The sequence below is a fragment of the Gobius niger genome (assembly GCF_951799975.1).
Source record: "Gobius niger genome assembly, chromosome: 10".
NCBI classification, from domain to species: Eukaryota; Metazoa; Chordata; class Actinopteri; order Gobiiformes; family Gobiidae; genus Gobius; species Gobius niger.
The window spans coordinates 24,842,648-24,855,965 of NC_136861.1; the positions used below are offsets into that span (position 1 = coordinate 24,842,648).

General features: G+C 42.4%; 2 protein-coding genes across 2 annotated transcripts; one reads left to right on the forward strand and one right to left on the reverse strand.

Moving 5' to 3' along the window:
- The first annotated feature begins 585 nt into the window (after nt 1-585).
- Nucleotides 586-6,781, forward strand: LOC306968577 (CCN family member 1). Its single transcript, XM_079563995.1, has 5 exons — nt 586-719; nt 1,722-1,935; nt 3,363-3,803; nt 5,307-5,485; nt 5,632-6,781. Exons 1-5 carry the CDS (start codon nt 669-671, stop codon nt 5,935-5,937), a joined length of 1,191 nt encoding a protein of 396 aa, XP_079420121.1. The 5' UTR covers nt 586-668; the 3' UTR covers nt 5,938-6,781.
- Nucleotides 6,782-7,622: 841 nt separating this feature from the next.
- On the reverse strand, nt 7,623-12,659 carry ddx39ab (DEAD (Asp-Glu-Ala-Asp) box polypeptide 39Ab). Its single transcript, XM_079564663.1, has 10 exons — nt 12,532-12,659; nt 11,519-11,735; nt 11,296-11,423; nt 10,610-10,886; nt 10,158-10,276; nt 9,267-9,398; nt 8,995-9,104; nt 8,759-8,903; nt 8,130-8,277; nt 7,623-7,829 (listed from the first exon to the last, which is right to left on the reverse strand). The coding sequence occupies exons 2-10, from the start codon at nt 11,724-11,726 to the stop codon at nt 7,813-7,815; spliced, it is 1,284 nt and encodes a 427-aa protein (XP_079420789.1). The 5' UTR covers nt 11,727-11,735; nt 12,532-12,659; the 3' UTR covers nt 7,623-7,812.
- Nucleotides 12,660-13,318: the final 659 nt, after the last annotated feature.

The window sequence follows — 13,318 nt, forward strand, 5'->3', positions numbered from 1 at the left end:
TGAATGATGAATTGATGTGAATCAGCAATATTGTTTCCCGGACTTCTAGAGTGGGCTGTGGCACTTTACAGAATATGGAACAAATCCATCACGAGATCAGCAGAAATGTATTATATAACAGTCAATATAATACAAACCTAATATTTAGATGAATGTAAAAAAATCTATTAGGTTAATTTCCAGTTGTTTACAAGAAGTAAGCATTAAGTTAGCATTGTAGTTGATTTTTTAAATGTATTTTTATTTATTTGAGGAACCTTTGCGAATGTGAATATTAAAAACATTTTTCTCACTTCATACCTACATAAATAAACAACCCTAAAGCCAGGTCCGCTTTGGAATGTAGTAATTCTCCATTTTTATGAATGAGCGCATTCATGTTTGGCCACGCCCACAGGCTGTCCCATCAGTTGTCTGGTCCGGTAAATCCCGCCCTCTGTCCTTGTTTGGTCAGCAGTGCTGCGCGCCTGTCTTCGCATTGGTCAGAGTGAGCCTGGACTGGGCGGGGATATGTGCTCATATAAAACACAACTTCAAACTCGTGAGCTTGAAAACTTTACCAGTGATGGAGTACACTTGACCTACGGTGGATATTACTTTTGTGGATATTGTTTCAGAGGATTTATTTTCTCGCCTACACTTGTTCTACATGTGAATTTGCTGACAACATGGGAATACTATTATTATTTGCGGTGTTCCAGGTGTCCACCGTGGGCTGGGTATGTATAAAGCACGTTTTCTGTCGCTAGTTTATGTGTAAACATTGGGGGGGAACTCACGTGGGTGTGTTGTAATAGAAACTCCAGTGGATTTGAATAGTTTTTTCACAGCATATTTTGTAAACGAAGACTCTTGTTAACTGCAGTTTTCTATTGGTTTACTGCACATCTATCATTAGGCTATATGGTCTCTGGCATAAAAATGCTAACAGGTTAAACCTAAACAGAGCGTGTAAGGAAGGGCCTGTATTATTGCCTATTCTGGTTAAATAATGCTCAATATAAATGTTAGGTTTATGAATTCATGTGCATTTTAGACCTTTGTTTAAACAGGATTACAGAAACACAACTGTAGGTTAGAAATAAACAGCAGAAGACTTTTTCTATCCATGGCAGACAGAAATACTTTGAAAGTAAATACTTGGTGACCACTGTCCATAAATACCAGTAGGTTTTAAGACTGCAATGCCCCTCACAGAATGGTAGCGTGCCATGTTGTAGCTGCTGGCTATAAATTATAAATAGACCTTGTCATATACTATTCATTATTGTTCTTCGTATATAATTTTTTCCCTTCAACTGAAAAGGAAAAGTGTGTGGATTTGGCTAAAGGTTACAGAGCAGCATCGATTCATCTGAGCGTAGACACTAATGAGTGAGATTAGCACTGCTCCGCCATCCTTCTACCTGCTGCTGGGAACTGTGGGAACAAAAGGTGTGGGATTGTGGGAGGGGGTAAGTCGGTGAACACCCCTTTCATCCGGGCTGGCCCAGCCAATGCCAAGCGGAAGGCGAGCAAGGGTTATAGATATCCCTGTGGGCTTTGGGACAGTGCAGCGCATTCAGGGAGTGTTTAAGCCACACACACACTTTGAGGAATTTCTGTGATCTGTGAAACATGAGTAAAAGTATTGTCCTGCCCAGTCCCATGGCTGTGTGGAAAATGTCCCATATGAAGCTATGTTCAGGTTAACCAAAGCTGGCTCTGTGTCTACTCCTCAGGTGATGGCTGGCTGTCCCGTGGTGTGTGAGTGTCCAGGGGGGCCCCCGTCCTGTCCCCCGGGGGTCAGCTCGGTTCCGGATAGCTGTGGCTGCTGTAAAGTGTGTGCAGCACAGCTCAACCAAGACTGCCATGAAGGGCAGCCCTGCGACCACCACAAGGGCCTGGAGTGTAACTACGGCAACGATGTGGGGAGCACCCACGGCATCTGCAGGGGTACGTAGAGGACACATGAAATAACCACCATAAATAGCCAATTTACTTTTGCTGAACACTGGTATCGCGGGTTTTGACAGCAGTGCATAAAAACATTTTTTTTTTAGGAAAGAACAAATGTTTCACCTGAAATGTGTCATTCACAAAATAAAACAATAAAAGTAACAATAGAAAGCTTTGACTAAACGGTTAGTTTAGTTAAAAGATTGGTTTCTCCAGGGGTTTGCCTGTGGTTTGGTTGTTTTGGGTGGTATCCTTGGGTCGATTGAGAGGATGTGTAACTTGAGGGTGTGGAAGTAGCAGTCCTCTCTTTAATATGGTCCTAATGTCTGAAGCCTCCTGTGCTACGCTATGAAAAGAGTGCACCTTCATGAGCTGTGAGTGAGACTGAGCCAGGGATTTATGCAAGAAGTAGATGTACACATTACACAAACACACAGTGGTATTATCATGTGCCTGTTTATCTGGGGGATCCTTTAAGTAGGGGGTGTCCCACTGAGGCACCAGTTGGAAAGACATTTTTAGCAAGTCAAATGTCCTTCTTATCTATGAATAGTCCCTTGGCTGTGCTCACAGACTCTGCACGCATATTCATTTACTTAAAGCAGCATGGTTTGTTATTTATAGAAGAACCATGAATCAAACGACTGTACCACCATAATGAACTAGTAAACAGCATTCAAAAGCAGCCAAGGAAATCTAAACTTTAAAATGTTATATACGTAAAACATTTGGTTAAAGCTAAAACATGGTGTAAACATTGTTAACATGATGGCTGTGGTAGTATTAACAGTATGTATGTATTCTACACATAGCTGCCTTGTGGACAAAATTTCAAGCATCTTACAGTTATCGGAAAATCCCTTTATTAGATTTGCTACTAGAAGCATCAATGTGCTTTTCTATTTTTGTCCTGATTTCATTTAAATTAAAGTCTCTTCATTTTAATTACAATATGTACTAAGGAATGTATCTCATGTAAAATGAGTCGTTTCGGTGATGGTCACTTAAATTCTTATTTATGGCACAAACACAACATAATCATGTTTTGATGAGCTGGTCGACTCTGCTGCTACCTTGATTTTTGCTTGATTAAGTTAACTGAGCTATGAAGATGAATCAAATTCAAAATTGGGATATTTTTTTATACACATAAATGCTTATTGAAATATGTTAACGTATTAACATTTTGAAACATGTCCTGTAGCATTTCGTGTAAAAAAACAGTATCAGCTGTTCTGACTTGTGCTCTATTGAATAACATTTTTCACTGTGAATGTGTGAGCTGAGTATGATGTGCTGCACTAAGTGTGCCACACAAATCCCTTGTGACTTGAATTGAATTATGAAGTTGTGTTTGTGCTATTGTGATAAAAATACCGTTCACAATAAAATTGCACAGTAAAATGTCTTCATTCTCTTTTTAGCAAAGGCAGATGGCCGTGCCTGTGAGTACAATGGACGCATGTATCAAAATGGAGAGAACTTCCGTGCAGGATGCAAACACCAGTGTACCTGCATAGACGGAGCAGTGGGTTGTGTGCCTCTCTGTCCTAGCCATGTGCCCCTGGCTTCACCCTCCTGTCCTTCCCCACAGCTGGTCAAAGTCCCAGGACAGTGTTGCCTTCGCATCGACTGCCACAAGGGAACCACAGTGGTGCCTCCAGTTCACAGGAGACCGAAGCCTCCTGCCTTCCATCCATATCCCTTCATGCCATATCCGTCCTACTCTTATACAAAGCCTTATCCCAAACCCTACCACAAGCTGTACCCCTACAAACCCAAGAAGGATAAGGAGTCATTTGGAAATGAGCTGCTGGAGGTGGGACGCAAGTGGGAAAAAGCACGTGGACATAATCACCTGGCAGGTAAAGTTTTTGTTTTTATTGCCACATACAATAAAGCATTCATACAGCACATGATTACAGTTGGGTAAAGTTAGTCAAATCTTGTTTTTAATGTTTTTATTGGGTTTCTAACTGCAATAAAACACGTGCCACAGGAAGACAGTATTCCAGCTGTGCTGAGCAGGCAGATGCTTATGTGGTTCTAAGTAGGTTGTCAGAGACCAGGCACTGAAGGACAGAAGTGGGATGGGAAAGTCCAAGTAAACTTTGAAATCAGTGACTCACAAGTCCAAGTCCTATGCTTAGAATTTCAAGTCTTTGTAGACTGGCTGAATGCAATCAGATTTGTATCAGTTTTACCTCCTCCTTAACATTTTGACCGTGCTCGTGATGCTACAGTTTAGTTTGTGCGGGTAACATGTCTCTACAGAATGGAGGCCATGTTTATGTGAATGAAAGGTAGAGACAATTTCTACATTGCAAGCTTTGAGGAGACGCAAAAAGCCCTCTCAAGTCAGAGTCCATGTCTAGGCAGTCCCAATTCCTTGGTGTTCAAGTATAAGACAAGTTGAGTCACAAGGCTTTAATTATTTTATCAAGTCAAGCCTCAAGTCGTCAAATTAGTGACTAAATCTGACTCAAGGCCAAGTCATGACACCATCTGATGAAGGAGAGAGCTTTATCCAAACAGTTGTAAAGTTTGTTGTGTATGTATGGACAAAACACTTTATTCCTATTGCCATAGTATAATTAGAAATATATCTTTTTATATTTAAAATTGAGGTCTCATTAGGTTGGGTTCCATGCTCTTGAAGGCACCCCGTTTCGACTTGATTTACTGCATGGTAACGTGAGAGAAAATGTTTAACAGCTCTATGAAATATAGAGGACATCGCACATTACTCTAAAGAAATTGCAATTGAGCAACTAATCAAAGAACAACATTGCAAACTTGCCACTCAATTTGTGGCTGTTGCTGTGATGGAATGCTAACTGCCATGCTGTTGCTATGTAATGACATCACTCACATCATCTCTATTCTACACAAATGTAATATAACCTCAACCTCTCAAAATGTGTGGAGAGTTTGACCAAGTTATTCTCTAAGAATTAAATGACTGATGTCTCCTTTAGGATTCTATGAGCTAATCTGGCCACAATGGCTTCATAGACGCTGGGGCACTGGCGTGTTTTCCCTGAGAGTGTCGTCTGTTTCCTGCTCACACTAAAGCATCATGTTTATGTTTGAGGTGCACAAACAGCCCTTGTGTACATGTCAGCATTTATGTGAGGCTTGGTTTCCACTGGCTCCCTGCACACCCAAGGAGCTCAGTCTGGCACAGCACACAGCTCTGTTTAATGGGCCTGTGTGCGTCAGTGCTGCCTGTGGAAGTCAATAGAAGTAGTGTGCTAACCTGTCCTTACCCACTCGCTCCCACTAGCCCCTTAGCCCCAGTTTGACTTGATGATGTTGCTTCTGCTGCTAAACATGCGTCATTGATTTGTGTGTTCTGTCTGGTCCAGCGTGGAGGCAGGCCGGAGACCAGTGCGTGGTGCAGACTACTTCATGGACGCAATGCTCCAGAAGCTGCGGGATGGGCGTGTCGTCTCGGGTCACCAATGACAACGCACGGTGCAAGCTGATCAAAGAGACACGGCTGTGCAACATCCGACCCTGCAACTCCTTGTCCATGCCCGTCAAGGTGAGGAGCTTTGTTTACTGGTGTTTTCTTAATCTAGTCAAAGTTTTTCTCATCAGTACTCTTTCATGCCTGCTCTCTGTCTATTTCTTTGACCATACTGTCAGTGTGAAGTCGCACTCTGATCTCATTTCTGTCTCATTCCACAGAAAGGCCGTAAATGCTCGCGCACTCACAAGGCGCCAGAACCTCAGCGCTTGTCATATGCAGGCTGCAGGAGCACCCGTCTTTACAGGCCAAACTACTGTGGTGTGTGTCGGGACGGCCGCTGCTGCTCCCCCCGCCGCACTCGTACTGCCTCTGTGGCCTTCTCCTGCCCTGATGGAGAGCGCTTCCACAGGTCCGTCATGTTCATCCAGTCCTGTAAGTGCAGTGACCAGTGCAACCACCTGAATGAGGCGGCCATGCCCCCCCAGAGGTGGCTCTACGGAGACACGCACAAGTTCATTGATTAGCACCAAAACACTCCTCCTCCAGAACTGACACTCCCCTTAGAGGTCCCCAGTAGAGAGTAGCTGTCCCTAGTGTATTCAAGAGTAAATGCAAGAAAGGTGCACACGACAGAGACCTTTTCTAGAACTTAATTTTTGGGGGAAGAATGGGGAGAGAATGGAACAGGTGCCTCTGTTTGGACAGAGTGAACTGAGCAGTCCTGGCTGTAGTGTAGATGCAGAGAAACTGGAAGGTGCACTGCCACACACAGAACTTTGAGACTGAACTCTAATGGAGGGGTAAACTAAAGCACATGCACGTGCATGTGTCTTGTGTAATCTTGATGCTGATTGGCAGCACAGACGCTGCTCAAATGCTGCTTCAGGGTCAGAATGAACCCACAGTGATCAGGTCTGGGCCCTGCAGAGATACACCGAACAGAGTGGAGTCTGGGGCGGAAAAGCTCTGGCTCAGCTCATCTTTTTGATATTTATTCACTGCTATTTATTGATGTGACTGTGGCCGGCTGACATGGACATGGGAGCATCAGTGGCTGAACTCTGGGACGGACAGCTGCATGACGATCTACAGGTCTGAGCCCAGGGTCAAAGGTCAGAGGAGATTTGTAATGATGGAAGATGAAGCTGAGCTCAGAGAGTGAAGTCTGGACTGAAAATGCAGTAACAAAGAGCTGGAGCTGAATTCACTAGTAAAGAATAAGTCAAAGGCGGTTTAAACAGTTGCACTGCCTTAAATCCACAACAGACATTTAGCAGAAGAACAAGCTGAGGATTTTGGCATCTACGAGTCCACTGGCCAATTCTAAGTAAATTATTCCTTGACAGGAAAGCAGCCTTGTTTGTTATAGCAATAAAATCAGAAAACTTATGACAGCATGTTATTTTGTGAGATAAAGCTCTCATAAGCCTGTAATTTGTTCACCCTGAGCATGAACCGCCACACTCACTTGTTTTTATGTCCTGTTCATGTGTGTCAGGAGACTGTTACTCTACTCTATTCTATAAATGCAAATGGCATTTCAAAACTTCACGCACCTTATATGCTGGTTTACACAGCATTGCTTTATGTTTTCTTACATTTTCATGACATAATGCATTTCTCTGAAACCATTTTGTACTGTGTAGTGAGTGCATACAAAATATACAGTGCCTCTGTAGCTGTATTCAGTTTTGTCAAAAGTAGCCCTGTACAACCACAGTTCAAGTTCCAGCTGTTTGGTACATGTTTGATGTACTGAAGAGTGCGAAACCAATTAGTTAAGATTGTACAGTATATAAAGAGCCAAGTTTTAGGCCAATGGGTGTAATTTAACTGTTTAGTCAAAATTCTGCCATTACATTTCTAATAAATTCTCACCAACTTCAAATGCCATTTTTATATTCAAAGACAAGATACAAAGTACATTGAGTATGTTTTAATAGTACAGCGAGGTTATGACAAATGTATCAAAACTTGACATGTATCAGTTTGACTGAATGTTATGGAAACATTCATATCACAGAAGAGCTGCCTTGAGCCATAATTGCTTGAGCGTTTCTATCCAACTTCTTGATTACCAACTTTATTCAGTGATGGGGACAAATGCTATACAAAACTAGGTTCAAATTTGCTCTTTCCCTGATATTCTGCTTCTACTACAAAGGGCACAAACTATAGTCTTACAAGAGACCACAATAGTAACAGGGCATTTTATAAAAAGGTTTAATTTCACTGAGCAAAACAAAACAGTAAAAGACAAATTAAAAGCGACCACATATTGCCGCTAAAAATGAACAATAAAAGTGTTTGGTGAGCAAGGGATCAAGCAAAGACTTTCAACTGAAGTACAGCAACTTCAAATACACAATACACCGAGGGGGAGGAGACTGGCTGGTCACTCATCTGGACTGCTCGACTAGAAAGAAAGAAACACTGGTTAGGCATTTGAAACATCAGAGATATGTGCAACAGCTGAGCATACAGATTTGGCACCATCAGGTTAATCGTGTAAGGGCACTTTGATGCTACGAGTGCACCAACTGTGGGCTGTTGTTGCCAAGATACCCCTTATATTTGTTCAGTATGCAAGAGGCAACCATAAGCTGATCAAAAGCCTGGCTTAACTAAACATGATCATTATCAATGAGGCCAAGTTGTTTGTAGTGTAAAGCACTTTAAATCCTCTGATCCACAAAGCAGTTACTTAGAGACTTACTGTAGGAGGAGATGTCGATCTCGTCTGGCAGCTCGGCAACGTTCACCTCAAAACGATCCTGGACGTCGTTCAGGGTCTTGGCGTCTGTCTCGTCTGACACAAAGGTTATGGCCAGACCCTTGGTCCCAAACCTACCAGCACGGGCTACCTGTTAGGGGAATACACGAGTGTGAGAGGAAGATCTGTGCAGAACGGTTACATTAACACAAATGGTGGGAATTTGTTTTTGAAAACATGTGAAATATAACTCAAAAGTGAATATCCAACAGCATAATGTTGGAGAACGTTTGACGACTCAATGAAAAACAAAAAGTTAAAGTGAACCAATAATGCATAATTGTGATAAACCTGCCTTTGGGCACAGTAGCATTCCAAGTACAGAATGAACACGCCAACAGAGACTGCAATGACCTGTCTTAAATTAAAACGCTTTCATTATAAGCTAAAAGCATGCTAACAAGTAGATGGTGCTGTAAATAAACAAAGTTTAGGTGCAAAACTACTCAGTACATCTTCGGTGCTGGTTTAAAAATATGAATTTAGCCGATATGTCCCCTTTATGTCCTGGACAACCTAAGACTTGTGTCAACCTTTTAAACCTAAACCATGGAGACAAAATACATGCTCACCCTGTGCAGATAGGTGTCGGAGTCTTCTGGCATGTCGTAGTTGAAAACAATGTTGACCCGTTCAATATCCATCCCTCGACCAAACAGGTTAGTAGCCACTAAAATACGCCTCTGGAAATCCTTGAACTGCTGGTATCGGGACAGCCTGGAGAGGGGAAATGACAGGGTTATAGACATCTTTGGGAAATCACTCAGTCCTCATATGTTGGATATGTAAACTATGTAAAGAAACTTACCTCTCCTCCTGAGCCATGCCTCGGTGAATGGCGATGGCAGGGAAGTTCTGTTCCACTAACAGCTGAGACAGGGCAATACAGCGCTGCACCGACTTCACGAAGATCACCACCTACAGGACAAATGGAAGTCAACACCCAACTCGACATGCTTCTCAAATGGAGATACAACTATAAAGCCAAAATGTAAATCTGTTTTTCAGCATAAACACATATGTTCAGCTAATGTGGCTAAGCCATACAAAATAAAGATTCTTTTAAAAATCTGTTGTTACCTGGTTGAACTCGAGCACGTCGAGAAGGTCGAAGAGTTTGCGGTTCTTTTCACTGTCCTTTAGTTTGCAGTAGTACTGTTGCAGACCGTGGAGAGTGAGCTTGGTCTCATCATCCACAAACACTTCCATGGGCTAATAAGAAAAGTGAATGAATGAAGTAAATATTAGAATTACAAAGTACATAAAGACAAACCAAATCAAGGAAAAGCAAAAAAAACAGTCCTGGTGCTACCCTGATTGGGCGGGCTGTTTGAAAGCGCAAACTACAGATTCATTTGAATTTCTAAAAATACAACCCTTTGATAATATGCAATCAAACAAAGGTAATGCAAGCAGTCAATTTGTAGCAAGCATACATTGCCAGGAGTCTACAAAAAAATACTCTATTGAGGCTGCCAACTTTGGTCTTTCAGTCGTCTAATTGGTCAGTTGACCAAATGCACGCACTTTTGCTTCAATTAAGATGCTCTCAATTTACATAATTAGTTATTTAATCTTAGGTGAATATTTCATTCTAAAAACAAATATATGTTAGTTTTACAGTGGTGACGTTTGTGTGAAAAGCGCTTTATAAAGTGTTGATTTATTGATTGATGGTCTGAAACAGCTGCACGTGAACGTGTGCAGGCTATTCATGTACCAATTCATACTACACTGTACATCACAAATGGTGAAGAAAATAAACAACCTGATAGGAAGTCTGAGATGGAACTGTAAGTGCAGCACATTCACAATAAAGCATGTGGTTTGTGTTTACATTGCTAATCGCTGCTCAGGGCATGTGATTAGACAACCAAGAAAATCTTCAGTTGGGGACAGCCCTACTGATTATATAAATTTATTGAATGAGTAAAGTTAAGTTAAAAAAGCAGCACTAAGCATAGTACTTACATCCTGCATGAACTTGCGACAGACTGGCCTGATTTCTTTACTGAGCGTGGCACTGAACATCATGACCTGCTTCTCGTGAGGGGTGAGCCTGAAGATGTCCTGGACATCTCGTCTCATGTCTGAAAAGTCAAAACAAAAACACAAAACATTTAAGCATAACACTGAGGGTGTTTTCACACAGGCTATAGTTAGGCTACGTGTGCGCGTGTCGGCACATTGACAGGTTGATGCTTGTTGTCATGGGAATAAATACGTTGAACAGCTGATCGTTGTTATGTGGCTGATGTTGCGACGTTTTGAGCGAGCGCGTGTGAACACGGACATAACTAACTTTGTAGTAAATGCAGTTGGAGCTAAGGCGGTCTCGAGGCGACCTACAAGGCGCTCCAACATGTGTGAAAACAGCCTGAAATTGTATCTCAGATATTTCAGAAAGTGTCATGTCTCCTCACCAAGCTGTTCCAACATCTTGTCACACTCGTCCAGGACAAAGTGTTTGACGTTCTTCAGAATCAGGGCCTTGCTGCGGATCAGAGCCAGGGTTCGTCCAGGCGTCCCAACTACGATGTGGGGGCAGTTCTTTTTGATAGCCTCCTCGTCGTTTTTGATGGCCAGGCCTCCAAAGAACACTGCCGCCTTCACAGTGGGCATGTATTTGGAGAAACGCTCGTACTCTTTGCTGATTTGGAAGGCCAACTCCCGAGTGTGGCACATGACCAAGACCGAGACCTGTAAGAAGACAATGTTAATGTGATGAACAAGAGAGTTTACGGTATTGCAGTTATAACAATTGAAACATTGTTGCAAAACCCAGTGTCATTTAGTAAAGAGCACACGCCTCCATGAACAGTATATGGTGTAATATTAACAAACACTGCATGACTTGATTTACACTGTATACAGATGTCATAGCCAGCTGATCTGATGAATTAATCAGCCACTTCAGTATCACCCTTACCCAAGGCACACCCACCATGTTCATACAACACCACCACCCCCCACCCCGGTTTTACATTAACACAAAGGTCAACAGTTGACTGCCACAACGCCCGGTTTGGTCATCAAAACCAATGCCCTCCCACTTTGAAAAGCAGAGAATTTATTGCTGCAGGCAAATAATATACAGTACAGCACTCACCTGGCCATCAACGGGTTCGATCTGCTGAAGAGTAGCCAAGACAAACACCGCCGTCTTGCCCATACCAGACTTGGCTTGGCAGAGGATGTCCATACCCAGGATGGCTTGTGGGATGCATTCATGTTGTACTTGAAAGGGAAAAAAACAAAAACAAAAGCAGATAAATACATGCGTACAAAAACCATAAACAAATACTGTACAACCAGAATGAAAAAAATCTTACCTTCTGATGGATGCTCAAAACCACAGTCGATGATGGCCCGGAGAAGCTCTGGTTTGAGCAGGAAATCTCTGAAGCCGGAGCTGTGGATGGACACGTACGAGCCTTTGACCTCCTTTTTACCAGCGGGGGTGGCGCTCTCTGGGGCTCCCTGAGGCTCTTCGTCTTCCTCGTAATCCAGCAGCTCATTATCAACGTCGTTCTCGGCCATTGTGTTTGTCTGGATTTACAGGAGACAGCAAAGAGACGTGAATCTCCCAGTCCGCAGTTTGACTGAAGCTTGTTGCAACTACACAATTTAAGATGAATGTATCACAAAATGCAATAATACTTTGATCAGGATATATGCCGTGTGTTAGAAAACATGTACATACACTCAAAATAAAGAGAAACACACCCCTTGAGCATGAATGAATTTTGCCTACGCACTTCACCATCCATTACGGAAAAGCGCGTTATTAGCATAACGGATCATACGGGCTACAAGCTAACAAAAAAAGAAATATATATTTATTTATATAACAAGCAAGGTTATGTAAAGGCGAAACGTTTAAACTTGTGGTACACGACACCAACATAAAAAGTACAGATGAGCTCTGTATTTCTGTGGTCCACGACAACAATACACATAACGACGATCTACACATACTGACTGACCAGCCATTGTTGCATAACCCATGCTAGCTTGAATGCTAAACTAAGATGTGCAAAACAACAAAAATAGTCCCATCCCGGGGCCAAATACTAACCAAAAACACAGGCAACTGAAGGCAAAACGCAGCTACATTTACAGAGGTGTACACAGAGATAATCGGTCTTGCTTCGGGATAATGCAACAAAGACCGGTGCGTTGGGTGAGCTTGCAGATGCTATGCGCCGAGTCTGGGCTAATCTCAAAGAATACGGCAATATGAAGCTTCGCTTGTCACACGTGAATAGTTTGAAAACGCACCAAACGACTAAACTGGATAAATCTAAACCATTAAATAATTTCATTCATCTAAATTCATTCTTACCTTTTTCCGTGTGGGCTACAAGTCAAGCGACAGATGAACACCGCATGGGCAGGCCTCAGCTCGGTGTATACGGGACACCGGAAGTCCCGCCTTTGTTTGAATACTCGCACACGATTGGTCACTTCATATGCCCAACACCAAAGATAACACGTGATTGGATAAGACAATACTGCAGTCAACTGTGGGGGGAAAAATATGCTAAATAAAATCGGTACTGAATCGAAAATCACCTAAAAGGAGGTCTTGGGAGATATAGTTTCGAGTGATTCTCGGATTTTTGTCCACGTTTAATATCTGTCCTCGCGAAAAGTCAAAATACAATTGCGCACTCAAAGACGAAAATATTACCTGAATGAAAAGACTTGTTTGCGTTGTTGGTGGAGAGAAGTAAATGCTCTACATAAAGTTTGCCAGCAGATGGAGCACGTGTCTAACCTGGTTGCGCCTTCGTTCCCCTTGTAACTTATGATGTGATCAAAATATGACTGCTGCTTTGCCCAGCCCACTACAACATTAGTAAGTGCATTCTTCTTCTTCTTCTTTTTTTACTGGTTTTATTTGGTTGGGACAGTGCAAGAACATATGAACAAGCCACACCGGATTGTAGCCTAATTTCCATCCGTCGTCCCCTCTCAAACACACTCTCATTCACCCTGGCCTATTGTAGAGAATTGTAGCTCACTATTATTTACTTTGTTTGTTTGTTTGTTGTTAGGCTATTTTTCTTTTCTGGCCTGTAATTTAAAGTAACCAGTTGTAGCAGCCGGAAGAACAGACACTCATTGGG